Genomic DNA, 25,480 nt, shown 5'->3' with positions numbered 1-25,480 from the left:
ACCCACCTTTTTAACATTAAATCCCACTCCATGTAGAAAATAAATTGCAAAAGGCTGCGCTGCAGGATTTGACAGATTGCAACCAAGGAAGCAGTTGTCTCTCACAACTGCAAGCTTATCATTTGCACCACAGATTTACTCAGGATAAGTAGAGTACATGCAAAAAAACCCAAACCAACCACCACCACCACCACCAAAAAAAAAACACCACCACCAAAAAAACCCTACCAAAAAAACCCCAAACCCAACCAAAAAAAAAACCCAACAAGAAACCCCAACCCAACCAAACCAAACTAAACCAAAAAAACTCAACCCAACCAAACCAAACCAAACCAAAGCAAAGCAAAGCAAACAAAAACAAACAAAAAAAGAAAATAAAATCCTTACCCCAGGTAAGTGCTAGACATCTCACTTAAACCCATGACAAAGAACCCCTGGGGACTCCCCAAAAAACCCTTATTTGCATATCCTCACAGCAACAGAGAGAGTTTTCCAAATTAAAACTGCAGATACAATTTGATGCTCCCAAGGCCGTCTGGAGGCACAGCCTCTGAGTTCAGTAGAAGGGTTTCAGTACTGAGGATGTAAAGAAGGTGGTCAGCAGAACCAGTGGGTGAGTAGGTAGCAGGCAGCATGCCAGAAGGGATGACCTTCTAACATGCTCCTCTGGTCAGCTAAGAGGTTGTTCTCTTGTAGTCAGCACAGGGTCCTAGGAGAATCTGCCCACTCTCTCCAATGAGTGGAGTTAGTCAGCACTGGTAGTGGAGATTTCCAGCCTCCTCTGCACAGAGCTGGCATTTCTGGTCTGGTTGCCTTCGTTTTTCTTCCAGGAAACAGGGTCTCCAAGGCTTCCAGGAGTTTTGAAAAATGCCTCATGGCACGCAGGACGAATGCTCTTGGGAGTGAGGGGAGCAGACGAAGGCTGTGTGTGAAACAAAACCAAAGGGATTCAGGAAGGTGCTCTCAAAGCCCAGAGCCATGCACTCAAATAGAAGGCAGCTTGCAGGCAACATTAAGCTCTACACCCTGCCACTGTGGGGAACCACAGCACACATCTTTTCAGCAGCTCCATGTGAAAAGCTACAGACTTTGCACCTTTTTGTTCTGGAGCTCCACACCAGTTGCCAAAGCTGAAAGCTTCTATCTTGCTGCCAACTCACTGTGTTGATTGGATGTGAGGAAGAAATTCTTCCCCATGAGGCTGGTGAGACACTGGCACAGGTTGCCCAGGGAGGTGGTGGAAGCCTCATCCCTGGAGGTTTTTGCAGCCAGGCTGGATGTGGCTGTGAGCAACCTGCTGTAGTGTGAGGTGTCCCTGCCCATGGTAAGGGGGTTGGAACTGGCTGATCCTGGAGGTCCCTTCCAACCCTAACAACTCTGTGATTCCATGATTCTAAGTCAAAGACTGCTTGGCTCAGTTAGCAGCAAGATTAAGCCCAGAACCAGGAGGCAGATTCTCCTCCCCTTCAAGCCAGTGTAAATCAGGAATGACTCCCCTGGAGCCATTGGCATTGTGTTAACATAAAGAAGCAGGAAAACAAATGTTGGGGAGCTTGTCATGTAGGCCCAGAGTGTCTGCAGAGACATTTGCCACCAACATATTCCAAAGGTATTCCAAAGGTTCTAGGGCTGGAACTAGATGAGCCTTGAGGTCCCTTCCAACCCTAACAATTCTATGATTCTCTGACTAGTTCACACTCATTTCTTCTTCCACCAATCTTCTCCTTTCATGTAAATGGCTCTTTCCCTTCCTTGATGTTTCACTCACTTTCACTATTTGTTAGATCAAAACAGATTTAAAAGTATTCCCCCAGGCCCTGGCCACTTCTGCTTGAAGTGCCTCTCTGTTGTAACCTGTAATGTTAGTATCTGTTACCAGATACTGCCTGCCAACCAGTCCCCGTTACAGATGTTTTCCAAAGCTTGAACAAGATAAACCCAAAGTAACAATCACAAAGCTTCCTAAAGCTCAATCTATTTGTCAGTGCCTCAGACAACAGGGAATCAAATCACAGGTTTAAGAATGCAAGCCAAAGCAGTGCTTATAGTTGTGAGGACCCAGGTGGCACAGTGTGGCATGACTGGTTTGTGCCACTCACTGTACTTGAGGCATCCCTCACTTCTGAGGTCCTCATTTTGTTTTTTTCTTTTACTCAAAAAGTCTGCTTCTGTGATAGATTTTAAACAGATCAACAAAACTCCCAGTCATGGTTTCCCACCTGGTTCTGAGGCTGTTGCTAGCCTTCTGTCACTTAGCGAAGAGAGATCAAAACGGAGGTGAGAAGGTGACACAGGACACTGCTTAAGAAGTGCTGGGACTAGCTGAGTTCTGAATTATGACCAGCAATCCTCCTGTGCACCTCACCACTTCTGTAGCCACTGCATAACACACAATGAGAGTGTCAAATGGCGAAAAAAATCCTGTAATCTGTATTTCCTGTATTCCAGTTACGAGTTTTAAAGATTTTTTAATGATTTTAAAATTCCTGTAAGATCTTTAAAAGCCACCACTTTACTGTGCAGGGCTAGATGTGCTGTGATGAGCTGTGTCCTCAACACTGTCCCAAGCCTTGACACCACTACAGATGGCTACACAAACTAGGTGGAAGACTTCAGCTCTCAGTGTGCATCTGGGCTGGGGCAATCTCAAGCCCTGATATAGGCTGGGCAGGGAGTGGCTGGAGAGCAGCTCTGAAGAAGAGGACTTGGGGGTGCTGGGGGATGAGAAGCTCAACAGGAGTCAGCAGTGAGCACTTGCAGCCCAGAGAGCCAAGCAGAGCCTGGGCTGCAGCAAGAGAAGTGTGGCCAGCAGGGTGAGGGAGGTGATTCTCCCCCTCTGCTCCACTCTGGTGAGATCCCACCTGGAGCACTGTGTCCAGTTCTGGAGCCTCTGTTCCAGGAAGGATCTGGAGGTGCTGGAAGGTGTCCAGAGAAGGGCCACGAGGATGAGCAGAGGGCTGGAGCTGCTCTGCTATGAGGACAGACTGAGAGAGTTGGGGCTGTTCAGTCTGGAGAAGAGAAGGCTCTGAGGAGACCTTCTTGTGGCCTTGCAGTATCTGAAGGGGGCTACAAGAAAGCTGGGGAGGGACTTTTGAGGGTGTCAGGGAGTGATAGGACTGGGGGGGAATGGAGCAAAACTAGAAATGGGGAGATTCAGATTGGATGTTGGGAAGAAATTCTTCCCCATGAGGGTGGTGAGACACTGGAAGAGGTTGCTGAGGGAGGTGGTGGAAGCCTCATCCCTGGAGGTTTTTGCAGCCACGCTGGATGTGGCTGTGAGCAACCTGCTGTAGTGTGAGGTGTCCCTGCCCATGGCAGGGGGGTTGGAACTGGCTGAGCCTTGAGGTCCCTTCCAACCCTAACAATTCTATAACTTACCACTCTGAGACTGGCACCAGCTGCAGCACGAGCTGCCGTTGGGCCCACAGGCTTGGCAGTGCTGTGCTTATCATCACTCAGACCACAACCCCGGACTGGTTCTCACCTGCTGCAGCTTCAGAAGGGTCACCGGATGCCCCACACAGACAGGGGAGTCCAGCTTCACGGCGGGGCAGGATCTTGCCAGCACAGGACTCAGGTGCAGAGCAGGCTGTGCTGGTTGCTGGGGATCCCCCAGAGGCGTGGGTGACACCTTGGGAGCCAGCACAGCCGTGGTGCCTATGAGAACAGGCGTGGTTGAGGCCAGGCCAGGCACGCTGAAACTCGGGGAGCTGGCAGCGGAGAAGGAGCCGTCGGGAAGCGGGGAATGAGGAGTGGGGAGCGCGGGGGAGCAGACGAGAGGGAAGGAAGCCAGGGCTGCCGATGGCACCATCACACAGGGCACGCTCACTGAGGGGAAGGGGCTTGCAGCCAGGCTGATACTGCCGGGGGCTTGGTTTGCAGGCAACAGCAAGTTGAAATTGCTTAGCCCTGGATCGAAGAGAGAAAAAAGCAAGGCCTCAATACAGCGAGCAATCCGAAACGAAGCTACTTTCCCTAGAAGGGGGAAGAAGAAAACTGTGACACAAATGTGCAAAAAGTAGGAAGGAAACTGGTCACAAACCTCTTGGGTCAAGTTCCCTTTCCCTACCTGCCTCCAGCTCCCCCCTACACTTCTGCCTGATCACTGTATCTGCAGCCATTGATGTTGCTCCTCTTAAGCACCAAGCACACAGCCTGCTGTTTTCTGCCTCTAACTTCAGTTACAAGCCTGGCACAACAAAACTCTTTTTTTTTTTCACTAACAGGAACCATATCACAGTCTCACAGTATATCAAAGGTTGGAAAGGACCTCAAGAGATCTCAGGTCCAACCCTCCTACCAGAGCAGGATCACCCAGGGGAGTCTGCACAGGAATGCATCCAGGTGGGTTTGGAAAGTCTCCAGAGAAGGAGGCTCCACAACCCCCCTGAGGATCCTGTTCCAGTGCTCTGTCACCCTCACTGTAAAGAAGTTCTCCTCTGCTGCATGGAAACACACACTGGTCTCAATGAGGGAAAAAAACCCCAACCACCAAGTAGACACCCCCCCAAGATGCTCATTTTCCTCAGAACTGCTGAAAAGACTTTTTTTGAAACAGGAACTGCTATTCCTCAGTTTGCCTGACCTTCTAAAACACCAGGATCAGCACCTGCAAACTGAGTTATCTCCATTCTGTAAGTGAAATCCAAGAGACTCCACTCTGTGCCACAGGTGAGTCAAGCACTGAAGCAGTATTCACGGAAACCTAACCCTGTTCCCACAGAACTCCACACAAACCCAGGCAGGCAAAATGGTGGTCACAAAAATCCTCTTGTAGTATTTCCAGCTACTGTGTCCTACGAGCAGGCCTGGCTACACTCCCAGTGCCTCAGTTTTTGTGGGGTCAGCCTGATGATGCAGGTGACAAGACACTACAAAGTTCATAGATGAGTGAATTCCCCACTGAAGGGAACGCTGCTGCACACTTCTGGCTGTCCTACTGCCAAACCTAGACTTCCAGCCCCTGATTTTGGAATGCTGCATAGGTGCCTTTTGGCTGCACTCAGTTCAAGGCATGCAAAAAAAACCCCACATTATTAATCTCTTTTGATGTCTGGGTACCTCAGAAAAGTGATTGTATTTTCAGAGAAGCAACAGTTGACATCTGGAGTCAAGAGACTTCAGAGCTATTAAACTGCTAGAGAGAACTGCTGAGAGTTTTTGTGCCAAATACAGACTTCTTCATGTATCTGTAGGCATCCCTATTTGAACAGAGCAGTGAACTGATGCAGGATTTTGAATGACTCTAGGTCTCATGGCTGCCCTTACCAGCAGTAGGCTGAACATAAAGATACTGTGGTAGGAAAGGCTGACTGCCATTTTCTTTACAGATGTGCTCTTTTCCTTGAGAGGGTTCACCAAGGTCTTTATATTGAGAACATTTTTCTTGCTTTTGAGAATCTACAGGCTTGCTAGACTCCTTGTCTGCAGCTTCTGGTGCAACAGGACTTGGATGGTCAAGATGAAAATCTTCTAGGTGTTCAGCAGATGTACAGCCACTTCCTGGTGTAGTTTCTGCCTTGGGTGGCTCAAAAGGCTTCTAAGCAAAAACAGAAGAGGAAATGGTGAGTCCAAACGGAAACAACACAGTAGAATGTATCTCATGCACCTTCCTCAGCTAGAGTAAATTGGCCATCTGTGCAAAGGAACAGCACAACACTGCCTAGCCAATCACCAAACTAAAAATTTGGGTTGCAGAGAAATAATAATATAATATAATATAATATAATATAATATAATATAATATAATATAATATAATATAATATAATATAATATAATATAATATAATATAATATAATATAATATAATATAATATAATATAATATAATATAATATAATGTAATATAATATAATATAATACAATACAATATAATATAATATAATGTAATATAATATAATATAATATAATATAATATAATATAATATAATATAATATAATATAATATAATATAATAACGAAGCCTAAGCCCTGTGCCATAGTTCACTTTCAGTGAACTTGGAGGCACTAGGTAAGAAACACCTGAGCCTGGGGATTCCCTTCTCTCTATTGGTAAGGAAATCCACCTCTTTCAAATGGCTTGTAGTTGAACACTGATATAATCTTGAGCCCATGTTCAGTTGTAAACAAAACTGTCAGAAAGATGCACTTCACCTTCACCATAATCTCCTCTTCTCACTGTAGGCAATAGAGGGCTTGAGAGAGAGGAACTCAGGTTGGAGTTGGGGGAAAGTACAAACCACACTTGCCACAGAATCATAGAATTGTTAGAGTTGGAGGGGACCTCAAGGATCAGCCAGTTCCAACCCTCCTGCCATGGGCAGGGACACCTCACACTACAGCAACAGCTGGACTGGTTGCTCACAGCCACATCCAGCCTGGCTGCAAAAACCTCCAGGGATGAGGCTTCCACCACCTCCCTGGGCAACCTCTGCCAGTGTCTCACCACCCTCATGCTGAAGAAATTCTTCCCAACATCCAATCTGAATCTACCCATTTCTAGTTTTGCTCCATTCCCCCCACTCCTATCACTCCCTGGCACCCTGAAAAGTCCCTCCCCAGCTTTCCTGTAGTCCCCTTCAGGTACTGCAAGGCCACAGGAAGGTCTCCTGGGAGCCTTCTCTTCTCCAGACTGAACAGCCCCAACTCTCTCAGTCTGTCTCCATAGCAGAGGAGCTCCACCCTCCAGCACCTCCAGATCCTTCTTGTAACAGAGGCTCCAGAACTGGACACAGTACTCCAGGTAGAGTAGAGGGGGAGAATCACCTCCCTCGACCTGCTGGCTATGCTTCTCTTGCTGCAGCCCAGGCTCTGTCTGGCTTTGTGGGCTGAAAGTGCTATGGCTCAGTGAAGTAAGCAGTGCTGCTGCTGCTTTTTGGAACCCCCAGCTAGCAGGCAGGAGTTACAGGCACACTGATTTTCTTTCTCTCTTGCAGGCTGCTTAGTTGAAGACAACGATCAGGACACTGACTCCAAAGAACAGACAAGCATCACTTCACTATGCCAAGTAATCAATCACAGCTCATTTTCCCCTGGTAATGTGAAAACACCTCCCAGTTAATGCCTCTCCATCCTGCCACAGGCCTCTTGCCATTTGATTAAGGTATCTGTGACAAGAGTGGTGCAGTGCACTTTCACTTCTGAGAACACTGTCATGGGCAAAACTTCTTCCTCGCTCAGTGGAAGCCTAAGGGATAACGAAATTCACTCTGTTACCTTGGGTACTACAAGTGAGAGGGGCACATCACTCTCTTCCATGTTCTGCTTTTTAGAAGCTGGCTCTTCATCCTCTCCAGGTGCAGAGGGTGTTGTGCAGTGGTGGGAGCTGCGTTTCTGGCAGGCAGCTGGAGGCATGGCAATCTGCCCCTCCACGCTCCTGTTTCCCACATCTCCTGCAGTGGGCAGGGTCTCCCTGAAGTTATTTTCCTGAAGACTGCCACACAACATTAAAAGGGATGAAGATGGGAAGCACAGGAAGGGCTGGTTGGGGAGCAGGGCAGGCTTTTCATTTTCTGTTTTGGTGACTGCTGGTGTGGAAGGATGCAGAGCTTGGCTGCTGATGCCGTTTGGCAGCGAGAGGCTTGGCACATCTGCCTGAACCACAGGGAAAACTGCCTGAGGCAAAGGGGTGACACAAAAATCAGAGTCCCCAGGAACTGGAAGAAGGGAGAGAGGTGAGGTTATGCTTGGGTTCCTTGCTGAATTTACTATTGTTTCTGTAGGACAAGCTTTATTCCTACAAAAAAAAAAATAGAGTAATGAGAAATAGTAAAACATTTAAGTCCAAAATAAAACCCCTGTCTTATCCTTAAAAGCAAACAAAACACATTGCTTGACATAAGTGTGGAGAAATTCCTCCCCCATATCACTACTTTAACACAGAGGGGCACTTTTTATTGTTTCTCCTTACACAGATGCAGACTTAACAGGTCTTTGGCAGAACAGTCAGGCTTTTGATTGCACTTGACCAGAGACAAGCATTCCCAAACAAATTCCAGTGGGGACAGACCCACTGCTATGGGGACAGGCTGAGAGAGTTGGGGCTGTTCACTCTGGAGAAGAGAAGGCTCCCAGGAGACCTTCTTGTGGTCTTCCAGTATCTGAAGGGGGCTACAAGAAAAGTGGGGAGTGACTTTTTAGGGTATCAGGGAGTGATAGGGCTGGGGGGAAATGGAGCAAAACTAGAAATGGGGAGATTCAGATTGGATGCTAGGAAGAAATTCTTCCCCATGAGGGTGGTGAGACACTGGAACAGGTTGCCCAGGGAGGTGGTGGAAGCCTCATCCCTGGAGGTTTTTGCAGCCAGGTTGGATGTGGCTGTGAGCAACCTGCTGTAGTGTGAGCCCAATGCAGAGGGGTTGGAACTGGCTGATCCTTGAGGTCCCTTCCAACCCTAACAATTCCATGATTCTATGATATGACAGAGATACTCTTACATGGAACCATGATTTGCTCAGCCTACCTAGACAACAGGTCAAAGGAGGCAGGGATGTCCTACATAAAGACACAAGAGATGAAAAACTACTGAAGCTAAAGGACAACAGTAGTATAAGTACAGGTGGGTACACATTTGCCATGAAAAAGAAATCAAACAAAACAAACAAACCCCAGAAAGGAACACTGACATCTATCAGCATTCAAATAGTAACAATGAGATTCTCTGGCAATCTTGTTTGTCAGTCTCATAATTGCAATCCAGCCTGGAGCTAAAAATGACAAGCACAAAGCTGATACTGGACAGGAGCTGAGACGAACCTACCTAGGATCTTCCTCTATTTCCTGCCTGCAGACAGCTGCTAGATTGATCATTTTGGAGCAATATTCATCTGAATTGACAAAGCAGGCTGCAAGAACAAAGGGGCATTCAGTTAATAGCAGGTATGTTTAGCAAGCATATTTTGATACTGGTCATGTAAAATAATTGGTATATTTTTTTTCTATCCAGGCACATTTTCATAATAGCTACTAATGACCTACAGTTGCAACCTGCAAGACACTCAGAATGCTGAGTCCCACCAGAGAGGTGCTCAACATTTCAATTTCCCTATAAAAAGGAACTGTGAAAACCTCTGTAATTGCTTTATTTTTTTAAACAGCTATCCATCAAACTGTTACAGTCAATTCCACTCCGTAAGGAACCATACAATGAATCAATTTATCTATACCAAATTTCAACAGAAGAAAGGATAAGATAGTTGCAGTTAGAGAACAAAAACAATTACCAGGAAACAAACTGCAGATTCAAGGCAGTATGGTTCAGATTCATCACATTGAGGACAGACTGAAAGATTTGGGGCTGTTCAGTCTGGAGAAGGCAAGGCTCCCAGGAGACCTTCTTGTGGCCTTCCAGTATCTGAAGGGGGCTACAGGAAAGCTGGGGAGGGACTTTTTAGGATATCAGGGAGTGATAGGACTGGGGGGAATGGAGCAAAGCTGGAAGTGGGGAGATTCAGGCTGGACATGAGGAAGAAGTTCTTCCCCATGAGTGGTGAGAGCCTGGAATGGGTTGTCCAGGGAGGTGGTTGAGGCCCCATCCCTGGAGGTGTTTAAGGCCAGGCTGGATGAGGCTCTGGCCAGCCTGCTGTAGTGTGAGGTGTCCCTGCCCATGGCAGGGGGGTTGGAACTGGCTGATCCTTGTGGTCCCTTCCAACCCTGCCTGATTCTATGATTTTATCTAACTTTAGGCCCTTGACTGGAGGGTCCAGGAGAGAAGTCTCTTCACATGGACAGCAGCAATATAGGCACCTCCCAAGGGTAAGTCACATATTTAATTAGGCTCATTCACCCCATCAGGAGCCTTAGACTGGTGAGGCCATCTTTGGGCAGCTCAAGCAGGACACAACAGAAGATGCTTCATTAGTAGTTACCTGGCCTCTCTTGGTGTGGGCTGCTGGGCTCAGAACTGACCTTCCTTCTGGTCCCTTCACAAGGCTGTGTGCAGTTAAACGAAGCGTGACGTGTAAGCTTGTGCTGTCTGTGGGCACAGGCTCCTCGCTGTGTGCCTGCCAGAGGATCAGAGGAGGGGCTGTGCCCTCTTGGCTCATCTGCAGGAACATAATTTTGTACAGCAGTCCTTCAGGGAACACAGCTGATGGCTGTGCTGCCATGTTACCAAACCCAGCCGTAAGAGGTAACTTCTGGACCACCTCAAACCCCACACCACTGAAGCAGACCTAAGCTCAATAAGCACTGGTAGATAAGGGCTTCCCTCCTTTCCATTCCTGGCAGCTGCAGCAGCAGCTACACTCTAGCATGTGTAGCCTGGAGGAGAAGGAGTATTAAGATGGCATGACACTATCTTTCACTTTTACTTGGTTCTGGCACTAACCTGACCCAAATATATTACCAAAGGGCTTCTCTTTGCTCTGGCTGTTAGCCAAAAATCAGCAGCTTACAGAGATGCTCTGCCCACTGCCTCCTCCTTTGCAGGCAAAGCTTTTGTACAAAGAGATGTGTGCAAGGAACAGCTCTGCTCTACCTTGGTTAGTCCCCCTTACAAAGACATCAATTCACCTACTTACGACAGAATTACTGAGGTTTTGCAATCCAGAAAAGCTGGGGGAACCCAGGTTTGGAGATGCAGGCATTATCTGCCACTGCTGTAGGATTCATGGAGTTATTCATACAGCTATGGAAGCCAGTGTGAAAACACCAGCAAGACACAGAATCTTTCCACACCCCTCCACAGTTCCAGCTCTTGGGTACAAAGTCTAACAAGGGGAAATGCTGAGCTGGCCAGCAGCTAACAGTCACAGGACAGAGAATGAATTGCTGGAGTATTCTTTTCTTTTCACACAGAAAAACCATCTTTTGTCCCAGAGGGGGAAAAGGATTCTAGGGCAGGAATTGGCAGGGCTCATTGATAGGGCTTTAAACTCGATTCAAAGGGGGAAGGGGCTAATAATCTCATGCTTGCCTGTGACAAACATTGGGGCAGCTCACCAGAGGCAGAGGGATGGAGTGCTAGCAAGGGCTCTCAACTTGTTGCAAGCCAAGGATAAAGACACCCCAAGGGAATCAAGGGGGATTCACACAAGAGGGTGACAGGGCCAGCCCAGCTAAAGTGCCTCTCTGCAGATGCACTTGGGCAACAAACAGGATGAATTAAGGGCCACTGCCCTGCCAGGATGCCATGACACAGTGGCTATTACTGAAACTTGGTGGGATAATTCGCATGCTGGGAGGGTAGGGATAGACAGGTACAAGCTCTTTAGGAAGGACAGGCAGGGTAGGAAGGGAGGAAGTGCTGCTCTCTCTTCTCTATCAGCGGAGCTCCACCTGGGGCAGGATGATGAGCTGGTTTAGAGCGTACGGGTGAAGATTACAGGGAAGAGAGGGGAAGGAGATGTGACTGTAGCTGGTCTGCAGAACCAAGCCCTAACGATTCTAGGATTCTATACCCTTAGGGAAGCGATTGCTGAACCAACACAGGAAAGGAGGTGCAAGGCACACAAGTTACCAGTCTTGGCAGGGAAGTCCACGGGCCCGATCCACTTGAAGGCTGGCTTGCGGCCGCGCTCCTCCGTGACGTGCACCTTGGTGATCAAGGCCAGGCTGGTGAGGACGTTGGCGATGTCGTACAGCCTGCGCACCTTGGCTGCCAGGGAAGGGCACAGGCAGTCAGCACCCGCCTGGCAGCCCCCTCACTGCATCACACACTACCACCACAGCTCTCACCAAGCCCTGTGTGAGGAGAGGCTGAGGGAGCTGGGGGTGTTTAGCCTGGAGAAGAGGAGGCTCAGGGCAGACCTCATTGCTCTCCACAACTCCCTGAAGGGAGGTTGTAGCCAGGTGGGGGTTGGTCTCTTCTCCCAGGCAACCAGCAACAGAACAAGGACACAGTCTCAAGCTTTGCAAGGGGAAGTTTAGACTTGATCTTAGCAAGTTCTTCCCAGAAAGTGAAATTGCCCATTGGAATGTGCTGCCCAGGGAGGTGGTGGGGTCAGCATCCCTGGAGTTGTTTAAGAAAAGCCTGGATGTGGCACTTAGTGCCATGGTTTAGTTGATTAGTTCGGGTTGGGTGATTGGTTGGGCTTGATGATCTTGGAGGTCTATTCCAACCTGGTTGATTCTGTGATTCTGATTCTCACAGATGAGGTGGGTAAAATCTTAATCCACCTCCTGTGAAGCTCACCCTGCCAGCCTCCACCAGCTTATTACTGCTGCTTCATGCTGTAGCTGCTGAATCACCTTAGTAGCTCAGGTTTAAGCTGACATACCTCATGTTGATGGAAATGGGTTAAGGAGTTATGCCTAGACAAGGCAGCTGTCTCCATGTGGAGAGAAGACAAGCACTTACAGGATCACAGGATGTTAGGGGTTTGAAGGGACCTCCAGAGATCATCGAGTCCAAGCCCCCTGACAGGGCAGGACCATAGAATCCAGCACAGGTCACACAGGAACACATCCAGATGGGTTCTGAAAGTCTCCAGAGAAGGAGACTCCACAACCTCTCTGGGCAGCCTGTTCCAGTGATCTGTGACCCTCACAGTGAAGAAGTTCCTCCTCATGTTGAGGTGGAACCTCTTGTGCTGTAGTTTCTATTCATTGTCCTATCCCAGGGTGCAACTGAGCAGATCCTGACCCCTCTCTCCTGACCCCCAGCCCTCAGCTATTTACAAACTTCTATTAAATCCCCTCTCAGCCTTCTCTTCTCCAGACTAAAAAGCCCCAGGGCTCTCAGCTTCTCCTCATAGGGCACATGCTCCAGTCCTTGGGGACAAGAAGGACCTGAGTACACAGCTGATCACAAGAGGACACCTATTTATCTTCTTAAAAATGTAACACTCTTAGGAAAATCTCTGTGACTCCTATAAACAGCATGTTTGAGCTGATACCCACAGGTTATCCTGCTCAACTCCTCACATCCTTCCTGGTGTTTGGGGTTGAATTTTAAAACTGAAGTGCAAGTACTTTATTTCAGAAGTGCTTTAAAAACTCGAAAGAAAAGCCTTTATTTTAGAAGAATTATTTACCAATTCTGAGTTTTTCCATGTTGTCCAAGGAATCAAAATAGCAGTGTCCACTAACTGAAATTCAAACTCTGCCACCCAGCTGTGAAAAACTGCTGGGGTAAAAATGAGAACCAACACATTTTTGGAGAGAAGGAAATAAATTCCATTAAACTCAATTTCACTTCAGTAAGTTCTGAGAAATCACTCAGAACAGTACAGGGAAGCAGAGTTAAAGTATACCAAAAAAAATGGAAACAAACCCCCCCAATAAATTGTTTCTCTTCTTTCTGAAGCTAAAACTTGGGAAATAATTGTCAAATTGAGTCTTCCCCCTGCCCAGCTTTCACAGAATCACAGAATATTAGGGGCTGGAAGGGACCTCAAAAGCTCATCCAGTCCAACCCCCCTGCCAGAGCAGGATCACCAAGATTGGGTCACACTGGAACTCATCCAGGTGGGGGGTTGAATATCTCCAGAGAGGGAGACTCCACAACCCCCCTGGGCAGCATGTTTCAGTGTTCTGTCACCCTCACAGGATGTTTCCACATACTGCAATGTGCAATTAAAGTAAAAAAACCCAAAACAACCCAAACCATATTTCAGCAGAAGACTCCTGAGCTGCTCTTGCAGTCAGCTCCTGGTGTCAGTCCAAACAAGCCCCTCTTTCCCTTACTCCCTGACTGATTCACCCCTCAACAGCCAGCTTACTTTTAAATTTGCTGTGGTCCACTGTATCCTGGGTCTCTTCTATCAGGATCTTTGCTGCAGTGTCCAGAGTGACTATCTTGGTCTTGGAGGCAAGGAAGAGCATGACAAACTTTTGGCTCATGATCCGCAGCGACTTGTCCTTTCTGCTGTTTGCAGATGCTGTGTTACAAATAACACCCAAAGCCTCTTAGCACATGTCATCCACCACAGCTGGAAAACTTAGCAAGTAGGTTTGGCACACCAAAAAAAAAAAAAAAAAAAAAAAAAGGGGGGGAGGGGGAAGGGGGAGAAACTGTTTCCTCACTGGGAAGCAGAAATCTTTTGAAAGGTAGCAAATTAACTGAGCAATTCAGACTGAAGTCTCTCCTCAAAAGGTGAGAAAAATGAAAGCTTGCAAAGATAGTTTCTAGAAAGCCAAATTCCAAAGCTATGTTTTGTGATTTTAATGGACTTTGCGACTTAAAGTCTCTCCTCAAAAGGTGATAAAAATGAAAGCTTGCAAAAATAGCTTCTGGAAAGCCAGATTCCAAAGTTTTGTGATTCTAACGGACTTTGTAACTTAAAGCACTGCCAAGAGCGGACAAGTGGAAGGTGGTACCTGCTGTAGGCACAAAGCATTTACTGTCAGGTACAGGTGGGGAAAGAAGAACTGGAGACCCTGGCAAAAGTTCCTGCCACTCAGTATGAGAGGGGAAAATTCTGTCCTGAGCCCTGTGCTCAGGACAGAAGAATTCTGTTACCCCCATGGTGAATTCTTCTGTACTGAGCCCTATGCTCAGGACAGAAGAATTCTGTTACCCCCATGGTGAATTCTGCAGCTCTTTGCAAAGGATATCTTTTTCATTATTTAATTTCAAAGCAAAGTGAGGGCCAAAAGGTCACCTAGTAAACTGGAGAAAGGAGCTGATGTCTGTGTATCACCTGAGACACATCAGTTATCTTACCAGAGGTGCAGTCTGGTTCTGTAAAGTCCAGTAAGGGGCTGTCTTGAGCATCAGGAACTGGCTCCTTTCTCTGTTCTCCCAATCTGTACTCCAAGTCCTGCTCCTTGTGCTGGAAGAAGGTCATTAGCTCCCCATACTGCAGCTCTCCTACTTCCTGAAGCATTTTCAGGGTCTGGCTGAGGTTGTGTCGGCCGTGCCAGCAGTACTGGTTCTTGGCCACTCGGCTAACCAGGTGCAGGGACTCCAGGACGTTCACTATGTCGTAAATTCGTCTCCGCTCAACTCCTGTTTTGAGAGGGGGGAAATAACAAAGACACAGATGCTCATCTAGTTTGAATGGGGTACTGCATCCAGTTCTGGAGCCCCTCTTACAAGAAGGATCTGGAGGTGCCGGAAGGTGTCCAGAGAAGGGCCATGAGGATGAGCAGAGGGCTGGAGCTGCTCTGCTCTGGAGACAGACTGAGAGAGTTGGGGCTGTTCAGTGTGGAGAAGAGAAGGCTCCCAGGAGACCTTCTTGTGGCTTTGCAGTATCAGAAGGGGGCTACAAGAAAGCTGGGGAGGGACTTCTGAGGGTGTCATGGAGTGATAGGACAATGGGGGAATGGAGCAAAAATAAACATGTGTAGATTCAGATTGGATGTCAGAAAGGTTTTTCCCATGAGGGTGGTGAGACACTGGAAGAGGTTGCTGAGGGAGGTGGTGGAAGCCTCATCCCTGGAGGTTTTGAAGGCCTGGCTGGATGTGGCTCTGGGCAACCTGATGTAGAGTGGAACTGGCTGATCCTTGAGGTCCCTTCCAACCCTAACAATTCTATGATTCAGCAGAAGCAGAACACAGAGCAGGCTGTTCTTTAACAGCTGAGTGTTCACAAGATGTTTTTTGCTATCCACCTGGACACATCACATTGGATCTGTCCGTATTTGCACAGCTGACTTTTTTGTGGCTAGCCTCGTGGTCTGATGCTCTTTGTTTACTAAATTGCTAGCCCAGCCATGGCTTCATTATAAGCATCTACACTGTGTTTAGGACAACTGATTGCAGTCTGCCCAGCCCCACTCAGACCTATTCAGAGTGCTCTGAGCTAAAACCCCCAAAGCCAAAAAGCCCTTTGGCCCTTACTGTCAGAGAGCTTCAGAGCCTGTGTGTAACAGAGGCTGGCAGTGAGACAGGGTAGGTATAAAAGCCCACTCCTACAGGAACCAGTGGTCCTCCTCTTGCACTTGAAATGGCACAATTACTTGCTAAGCAGGTACCCAGCAATGGAGAATCAAAGGCTTCCCAAGGTGCAGAGCAACAGAGAATGAGACCCTTTGTTCCTAGATGCAGCAGGGATGAGTGCCCAGTGCTGGCTGGGTCTACCCCAAGGTGAAATCTGTGAGGTATGTCTAACTTGGGTGCAGCTGACTTCTGTGTGCCAGGCTGGGGACTGAATAACATGGGTGGCTCTGCTCAGTGCCCCAGGTGCTCACACTCAGGACTGTTTGGAGCACAGCTGTTATGCATGAGACAGTGCACTATACACTGGTGGCATCATCTGCCCCAGAAATCCCATAACAGTCAGCATGGGTTGAGCAGCAGTGCTGGCCTAGGGGAAAGGTTTTGCAAGACTTCACAAGGCATTGATGCACCTGTAGAACATGGGTGATACTTACCAGCCTCAAGCAAATGCTAGGATAAACAATTTCTGAGTATCTCCAAGTACATGGAGAACTTGGAGTGAGAGATGCTCTAGAAAAACAAGAGTGCTACAAATATCCTGGTGTCTGGTCAGGCACCATGAGCACAGCTCCCTCTGTGGTCTTTCCACAGGTTTTCAGCAGACAACATTTATAGTAACAACTCTTACTGCTGCTCTCTGCATAACAAATATCAGCAGTAAATTTTGTGGTCTCTGAAGCAAGTAGGTACAGACAAGCAAAGAAGTGAAAATCCAAAGGGAAAGAACAAGCACACTGAACTCCTCACAGGTGAAACCTCCAACAGGAACTTCTAAAACAAAGGTTCTAGTATTTAGGAAAGAAAATTAACATCTCTCCCCAGCACAGAATAGAGCACTGCCTGTGTTTAGCTGAACAAGGTCAGAGCACAAGCATCTCATGCAAACACAGAAAGGAATAACTGCAAGATGTAAAAACCCAATTTGCTTGAAAGCAATGTCTTTAACTGTTTATTTCATCTGCATTGTCTCTCATTTCCACTCCCTATTACCAAGGCAAATGAGTATTTCAATGACTTTCTAACCAGAGCCACAGAGGACCTCACCTTTCTGTTCTCTTTCTTCCCCAAACTGATGCCTTTCAAATTTGCTTTTTTTTTTTTTTTTCTGTTACAGATTCCTGAGCTCTAAATGTAGGTACAATATTTATTTGGTTTAAGCCCAGTTCTGTAAACCCTTTCCTAGCCAAGGGACAACCTTGCCAAGGACCTGGATCTTTTTGTTATTAGTGTGATGTGGCTCAGTTCTCTCTCCCAAGTTTCATTACTGCTCTCAGATGTTTTATTAATCTTTTAACTACAACCAAACCTAGGAGTAGACCCAGACAATAGGCTACTCAAGGCTTTCTCACCACCTCAATAGAACACATTTTCTCCTTCTACTCTTGCAGGTCTCTTGGCCACCTTCCCTCAAAAGACAGAATCTAAAAGCTAAGACAACCTTGATGAGCCAAGAGATCTTGGAAGACACAATGTCAGGCATGTTGCTGAAGTCAGGCAGCAAACCAAACTGATTTCCTTCACCCACTAATTTGCAGTTGTTTCCCCAAAGCCTTCCCTTTTGACAAGACTTTGTTGTTTGTAAGTCCTCCCTCAGAAGAGTTTGCTACTTGTAAGTCCTTTGCTGTTCAGCAGATTGAAAACTGAAGAAAGCAACAGAGCTGGTAAACAGCTGAAGGAAAGATCTGCCTACTAAAAAGTACCTTCAGAAAGCAGATTTGAGAACAGCAGTGTTATGGAGCAGTAAAGAGACCCAGGAGTATTAGGCATTTTGAAACCTGACTGGAAGGATTAGAAGAGCATCCAGACACAGGGGAAGGCAGGGCCTGAATGTACTCTCTAAGAAGGCTGATCTTTTGAAGGCTCTCCTCTTCTGTTAGCCCAGGTGATCAGTTACCTCAGGTCTGCAGGGATACATACCAAGAATGGAAGCCACTTCATCCAAGGAAATAGTAGTCTTTTCTGTTGACAAGGGGTAACTTGGATAACGAGCTAAAAACTTTTGGCACAAGAGTCCTAAGCTTTTCTGTTTCCTGCTGGGCCTCCGCTTTTCAAACTCATCAACCGTGCTGTCTTCTACAATATCATACTGTTTGGAAAGAAAAAAAAAAAAACAGTTGACCCTTTAGTGCAGAGCTTTAGAAGCAAGGCATGGCCAGAAAAGGCATGTTTCAGATGTCAGCAATATTTGAGCTCAGACTTTCTAATAATAAAAAAAAAAAAAAAGGTTATGCATAAGGAAGCAGCAGTAAGACCAAACACCCAAGACCAGCACATGGTGAGATCCTACTTGGAAGGAATATTTCTTTTTGAGGGGAGGAGGAATATTCACAGAATCACAGAATCAACCAGGTTGGAAAAGACCTCAGAGATCATCAAGTCTAACCTATTACCTAACACCTCCTGGCAACTAAACCATGGCTCCAAGTGCCACAGCCAAGCTTTTGTTGAACACCTCCAGTGATGGTGACTCTACCACCTCCCTGGGCAGCACATTCCAAGGGACAATTACTCTTTCTGGGAAGAACTTTCTCCTCACCTCCAGCCTAAACTTCCCCTGGCACAGCTTGAGACTGTGTCCTCTCCTTCTGTCCCTGGTTGCCTGGGAGAAGAGACCAACCCCCACCTGGCTACAACCTCCCTTCAGGTAGTTGTAGACAGCAATGAGGTCTCCCCTGAGCCTCCTCTTCTCCAGGCTAAACACCCCCAGCTCCCTCAGCCTCTCCTCACAGGGCTGTGCTCCAGACCCCTCCCCAGCTTCCTTGCCCTTTTCTGGACACATTCAAGTATCTCAATGTCCTTCTTGAATTGAGGAGCCCAGAACTGGACACAGCACTCAAGGTGTGGTCTAACCAGCACTGAGCACAGGGCAGAATGACTTCCCTGCTCCTGCTGGCCACACTATTCCTGATGCAGGCCAGGATGCCATTGGCCTTCTTGGCCACCTGGGCACACTGCTGGCTCCTGTTCAGCTGCTGTCACCCAGCACCCCCAGGTCCCTTTCTGCCTGGCTGCTCTCCAGCCACTCTGTCCCCAGCCTGTAGCACTGCTTGGGGTTGTTGTGGCCAAAGTGCAGAACCTGGCATGGACAGTGGCATTGAAGCATCCTCAGCAGGTTTGCTGATGACACCAAGCTGTGTGGTGCAGCAGACAGGCTGGAGGGAAGGGATCCATCCAGAGGGACCTGGACAGGCTGGAGGGGTGAGCCCATGACAACCTCATGAGGTTCAACAAGACCAAGTGCAAGGTCCTGCACTGGGTCAGGGCAATCCCAAGCACAAATCCAGGCTGGGCAGGGACTGGCTGGAGAGCAACCCTGAAGAAAAGGACTTGGGGGTGCTGGGGGATGAGAAGCTCAACAGGAGCCAGCAGTGAGCACTTGCAGCCCAGAAAGCCAACCAGAGCCTGGGCTGCAGCAAGAGAAGTGTAGCCAGCAGGGCCAGGGAGGGGATTCTCCCCCTCTGCTCCACTCTGCTGAGACCCCACCTGGAGTACTGCATCCAGTTCTGGAGCCTCTGTTACAAGAGGGATATGGACATGCTGGAAGGTCACCAGGATGATCAGAGGGCTGGAGCTGCTCTGCTATGAGGGGAGACTGAGAGAGAGTTGGGGCTGTTCAGTCTGGAGAAGAGAAGGCTCTGAGGAGACCTTCTTGTGGCCTTGCAGTATCTGAAGGGGGCTACAAGAAAGCTGGGGAGGGACTTTTGAGGATATCAGGGAGTGGGGGGGATGGAGCAAAGCTGGAAGTGGGGAGATTCAGACTGGACATGAGGAAGAAGTTCTTCCCCATGAGAGTGGTGAGAGCCTGGAATGGGTTGTCCAGGGAGGTGGTTGAGGCCCCATCCCTGGAGATGTTTAAAGCCAGGCTGGATGAGGCTCTGGCCAGCCTGATGTAGTGTGAGGTGTCCCTGCCCATGGCAGGGGGGTTGGAACTTGTGTTCCCTTCCAACCCTGGTTGATTCTATGATTCTAACATTCTCTGACTTGTTGAATACCATCCTGTTGGACTCTGACCATCTGTCCAGCCTGGCAGGGAACCTCTACAGAGCCCTCCTACCCTCCAGCAGATCTACACCTGCTCCCAACTTGGTGCCACCTGCAAACTTACTAATGGTGGACTCTATCTCCTCATCCAGATCATCAATAAAGATATTAAACAGGATGGGATTCCCTCAAACACCTCTGTATCTAATAACCCAGAAGCTGTGCCAGCCATCACAGAGTCCCTCTGTTGAGAGATTTTACTGCCCTTCACATTGCCTCTATAAGAAACTGGGGGTTAGCAGTGGGGAGGAGGCATGATGGTATAAGAGATTATAAAAGGCACCAGCCAGGCTCTGACCCTGAAACTCAGTCAGGCTGTTAAATTTAGTGCACTCTGCAGGTCTTTTTGCCCCTGCAGTGAGAAGAAGAAAACCCAACCAGACAGCAGAAGTGTGATGGCAAGGACACATGGAGAGGAGGTATGTTTGTTTATTACAAAATGGGAATGATGGAATTTTTGTGCACTCTTGTCAAAAAAAAAAAATTAAAAAGAAAAAAAGGGGAAAAAATAACCACACTCTGACAAAGAAAAGCTGAGAGTGGTGGCAGCTGTTGAAACCCACATTTCCTTGCTTATGAGATCTTCATTGTGACTAAGTGACCTTGTTGCTGTTGCTCTGATTCAATTGATTTTTTATTTATGATATGGAAATAGCAGTATTCTTACAGGAACACTTTCACATCTTTTCCAAGCCAGCTTTCTGTGTGGAGAAAGTTATTAAGTGTAAGCTTTACTAACTAGAAAAGATTTGAACACTCTGTAGTTGTCACCCCAAAAATGCTACATGGTCTTAGCAGGCTTTCACATCAACTGCTTTTAACTAACTATAAACTCTGTTAGGAATTGTCTTCAGACAACTGTTGATTCCAAAGTGCAGAATGCTTCAGACTGCTGTAGGTGGTGTACAACTTGCACTTGTAGAGTGATCTGCACCTACTAAATAATGTAGGAGGATCCCAAAACTATCTTCCTCTCACTGAAATCATCAGGGAAGGATATTCTACAAGAAAAAGTTCAGAAAAGTTGTGGTTGGGACAAAAAAAAAAAAAATAGGTCTGAAGGAAGACAACTGTAATGATGCATTGCCTGAGTCTTGGCAAATAAAAGTGCTCCAAACACTTGACCATACTGTTTGATTACTGCTTTGGGGGCTGGGGTGGAAAGGGGGAGAAGGTTTCAGCTGGCCACTCTGCAAAGCTTCTCTGGACAAGTTATAAGATTTCAAAAGCATATTGAAAAATATTCCTCCCCACTGTCCAATTGCTTTTGAAAATGCTGCCTGATCTGGCAATTTTCTTTCTAATGCAGTTCAGAAAATAGTGTCAGAAGTACTTCAGGTTGGGAGAAATGACACGTTTAAGCTTTAATTCCTTCACAGTCCTTTAAAGTAATATTCAGGCTCTTGGGAGGTTAGTAGTAAGACAGTTACTTCTAGTTTTGGCAAGTCCTACTGCTCAGCCAGACTGCCCTTGGGGGCAAAGAGGCAGCTGGAAGAGAACTGAAGCACAACCTGAGGAAGGTTTGAGTCTTAACTGAACATAAGGTAACCATGTTGTGAGTCTCACCTGTAATGAATCGGGTGTGTCACTCTGATCACTGTTTTCTATGGGTCTGAAGAGCTCTTTCTTCTTTTCCCTGTCCCTCATATCAGGACTAGCAGCATTAACAAGCATCTTCAGGTTAGCAGTGGGGGTCCAAGGATCAGGCTGAGGTCTGTCAACAAGCTTTACAGGTGTAATAGGATTTCTTTCTGGGGTGCAGCCTTTTTGCTTTGATAAATCAACTGGTTCGTTCTTAATGGGAGTCTTTGGAGCCATCCTGGATCGATCAAATATGTTTTCCTATTAAACAAAAAGTTCTTTAGGCACAACAGGAAAGAAAACAGTTCAACAATCAATTTCATTGCTCTTACAAAGGTAATTGGATGACTCATGCCTTGACACTCAGTTATATTTATCAGAGTTGTTCTGCCTTTGTTGGAAGCAGTACAACATTCTGCGTGCTGCTGTACTGGAGGCAGTGTGTATGAGATGATATTGCCCTGAACTGCAGAACCTGAGGTCAAGCAGTCAAACTCGTGGCCTTGGAGGCTTTTAAATCCTGGCTGTTTGTATGACAGCATTGCCCACAAACATAAATCACCAAACTGGACTGAAACTGAAACAATGCATTGGTCACTTTACACTGAGCAAGGAAACGTGGTGTTCTGCTTGAAAAGTCCCCAGCGAGAGGCCATTCTCAGGATGCAGCTCTGAACTGTCATAAAATGTCAAAGTGGATGTAACTTCAGGTGTAAGTGAAGCAAGCTTCACCTGCGCTATCTGCTGCTCAACACAACACAGAAAATGTCTGTTACTGTACTCCTTGACTACAGCTAAGAGCTGCTAGAAAGAAATCTAATTCATCAGCTGATTTTTATCATTCTTTGAATGAAGCTCCACTCCCTCCAGTCCCTGGCTGCAGTCAAAGGTTTTTTTTCATACTTCTCCTCTAGGTCCATTTTTACCCCTTCCTCTTACTGCAAAAAATATCACAGAATCAACCAGGTTGGAAAAGACCTTTGAGATCACTAAGTCCAACCTATCACCCAACACCACCTAATCAACTAAACCATGGCACTAACTGCCCCATCCAGTCTGTTTTTAACACTCCCAGGGACAGTGACTCCACCACCTGCCCCAGCCCATTCCAATGGCCAGTCACTCTTCCTGTGAAGAATTTCCTCCTAACATTCAGATCAAAATTTCAAAGGACTGAAGAAAGCATCAGTCATATCCCTGAGCTAACAGATCCATTTTTGAGACCCAAGAAACACCTCTCTAGCATTTAGTGCAAACAGCTCATGAAGACTAACAGCCTGGAGTGGAGAGGATGCCATACTGCCTTTCCTTCACAGGGTATAAAAAAAAATGAGGTCCAGGTATCCTAAACATGCACAGAGCAGGACTTCCACAAATGTCTATGCATAAAGTTGTGCTGTTCCTTTCTGTCCAGTGAAATCAATGCTCTGTAGTCCAGCTATCACTTAATTCACCTTAATACCCTACAAACAGGACACGGGGCTACTTGGAACTCTAGCTAAGATTGCTCAGTGGTGTTGAGATTTAGTCCCTTGAAATGACTGCATGCACCTTGAGAAAAAACAAAGCAGACAGATCATCAGACAGGAAACTAGTAGAACTTATGAGCTGCTGAAATTGGGAGTGAAGCCTTTATAACAGACAACTGCTTCTAAAAACTATAATCAGGCTTGAAGTTGTTTGCTTTTCAGTCCAGCTGTGGCTTTTTTGATATTGGTCTCAAACTGTGCAAGCTTCTTGCTCAGACTATGATCACCACTTCATTTTTTTCTTCAAAATGAGTTTTAAAAATCTAACATGACTACTTTGAGGCTGGAGATTGTTATTACAGTGGGGGTTTTGTGATGCAATAAGTCTAATTCTCGAATGGGAAGAAAATCTTAAGTTCCTATTGGTCTGCTCTATGAACTTTCCCAAGTTAAGTTGGGCTGTTTATTTGGAGCAACTGAGCTATCACTTAGTTGATACAGATATTTAAACAGGTGATTCCAAAAAATCACCTTATCTGATACAGCCTAGGGAAAAAGCAGAAAGGAATTCTAGTAACAACTGAAGCAGTTCAAAGTAGAAACAAATTTGGCACATCAAAAAGGTTGCACCCTGAGTGCTCGTGGTGAGCACCTCTGCGTGCATCCACCTATGAATTACCCCAAAGGATGTACTAAATATATCTCCCTTTAACAATTAAGAGTTAGTCAGTTGAAACTTACTACACTATGATAAATGGGGGTCAATTTTGAGGCCAAGATGCTTCTTAGAATGTATCTTCACACAGTCTTGGCATGCTATGTGTTCTTGCAACTTCACATTTGGCAGTGAATCAGCACTTGGTCTGTAATGGAGAAAAATCTACCTTCCCCCTCAAGCTCCTGTTCACAGTGGTTAGTGCTAATGGAACTGCAGTCAGGACAGATGAAGCAACTTGCAGTTCTACCACTTCAGATTTTTCTGTTTGTACAAATATCACAATAAAAAAAAAAAACAACCAGTGGCACTACAGTCTCCTACTAACTTTTCAGATCTTTATTTTCCTTTTACTTCTTCCCCCCCACCACTTTTTTCCCTCCCCAGTAGCTGCAGTGCTCAACGAACTCCTAGCTGTGTTCCACAAAACTGCAAGAGTTGGTAGAAGTATGAGATTCACTTTGATTTGAGTGGAGATGGCTTACAAAAACAAGGCCAAGAAAGGGCTGGCTTAATGAACTTAGTATGTCAGCAGCAATTGAAACAAGTATCTGAGATAATAGGAACTGAGTCTGACAAGAACTATATGATCTTGGGAGGACAGAACGTGGAGATCAGGTGATGAATTTGGTCTGTTTCAGGAGACATTACTAAGCAATGCATGCCCTAAATTAGACATCCTGTGTCTTAGCTGGTGAGGCAAGAGAGGAACTATGAGCTTGCTGTATGTCACTGCATAGGTTCTTTACCTGGTAACACCCCTGTATGGCTATAGGCATACTTTGCCTGGCCAGAAGGCAAGCAGAGCGGACATATGCATCCTCATGCTCAAACTGCTGCCAAGCAACAGGACTACACCGTTCCAGTGCCATGTCACGCCTGGCACTGGTTAGCTTTTGAACGGTGAATCTGTACAAAAATCTCCTCCTCCACCTTACCCAAAAGGAGCTCCTGGGATGCTCGAATTGCCAAGTGAGTTTTGCTGAAGAGAAAGCCAAAACCTGGAAATAAAGCCTGCGTGTATTCACTGTGCTTGCTGACAACGGTGGTGTGGCTCATGGCTGTCTCATTGGATTGTCTTTTAACGGTAGCGTCCACACCCCGGTGCTCCGAGTGCCGGCAGGTACGATGCACATGTACATCTGTAAGACGTACAGACCGACACGGCAGGGCAGACCAGGTGTGCTGGTCCAAAAGGCAGCACCCCAAATGTTATCAGCGGGAGGGAGTGGTAAAGAATCGGGGGACACAGGCCTTGCCCGCCCAGCCTGACCCACCTCCAAGCCGCCCGGGCCGGAGCCGCGTACAGCCAGCACGCACAGGGCTGGGGCGCCGCAGCCCCAGGTGGCCTCGGGCGGCGGGGTGGCAGTCCCGACCACCCCCCTGAAACTTCGCGCTGCGCCGGGCCCGGCGTGATGCTCCGCACCGGGAGAGGCGGTAGCGTGCGAGGGGCTCCCGCGGCGCTGAAGACAGACAGATCAAACCTCCCGCTCGCTCTCTTCCCACTTCCCCCCCCCCCACCCCCCCCAACGCTGGCTCACCTTCTGGGCCGCCTCGGCACGGCCCCGCCGCCCCGGCCGGCCGCTCGCCAGGTCCCGCAACGACAGGACGCTCACCTCCATCTGCAAAGCGAGAGGACACTTTTAGCCCGGCCCTTAAGAGGAGCCGCTCCCGCCCCAAGGCAGCGCTCCCGTCCACGGCGGGACGCGAAGGGAGCGCGGCAGCTCGGGACTTCACTCCCGAGGAGGCGGGGGAAACAGCCTGCCCGGTCCCTGCGGCGGGCGGCGCGGCGGCCTCACCTCGGCGGCGGGCGGGCGGCCGGGCGGGCGGGGGGCGCGGGTCTCTGCAGCTC

At 47.5% G+C, this 25,480-nt stretch overlaps 1 protein-coding gene across 1 annotated transcript; it reads right to left on the bottom strand.

The window, feature by feature from the left end:
- Positions 1-745: 745 nt before the first annotated feature.
- On the bottom strand, positions 746-25,250 carry E2F7 (E2F transcription factor 7). The gene is made up of 12 exons (XM_054399841.1): positions 25,170-25,250; positions 21,430-21,705; positions 17,740-17,908; positions 14,605-14,889; positions 13,661-13,819; positions 11,458-11,595; positions 9,866-10,042; positions 8,758-8,842; positions 7,215-7,734; positions 5,269-5,539; positions 3,485-3,909; positions 746-922 (listed from the first exon to the last, which is right to left on the bottom strand). Exons 1-12 carry the CDS (start codon positions 25,248-25,250, stop codon positions 746-748), a joined length of 2,763 nt encoding a protein of 920 aa, XP_054255816.1.
- Between the last annotated feature and the right edge of the window lie 230 nt (positions 25,251-25,480).

This window comes from Indicator indicator, chromosome 3 (genome assembly GCF_027791375.1).
Source record: "Indicator indicator isolate 239-I01 chromosome 3, UM_Iind_1.1, whole genome shotgun sequence".
NCBI lineage: Eukaryota > Metazoa > Chordata > Aves > Piciformes > Indicatoridae > Indicator > Indicator indicator.
Note: the sequence above shows the minus strand (reverse complement) of the source record. Positions and strands in the feature narration are given on the sequence as shown.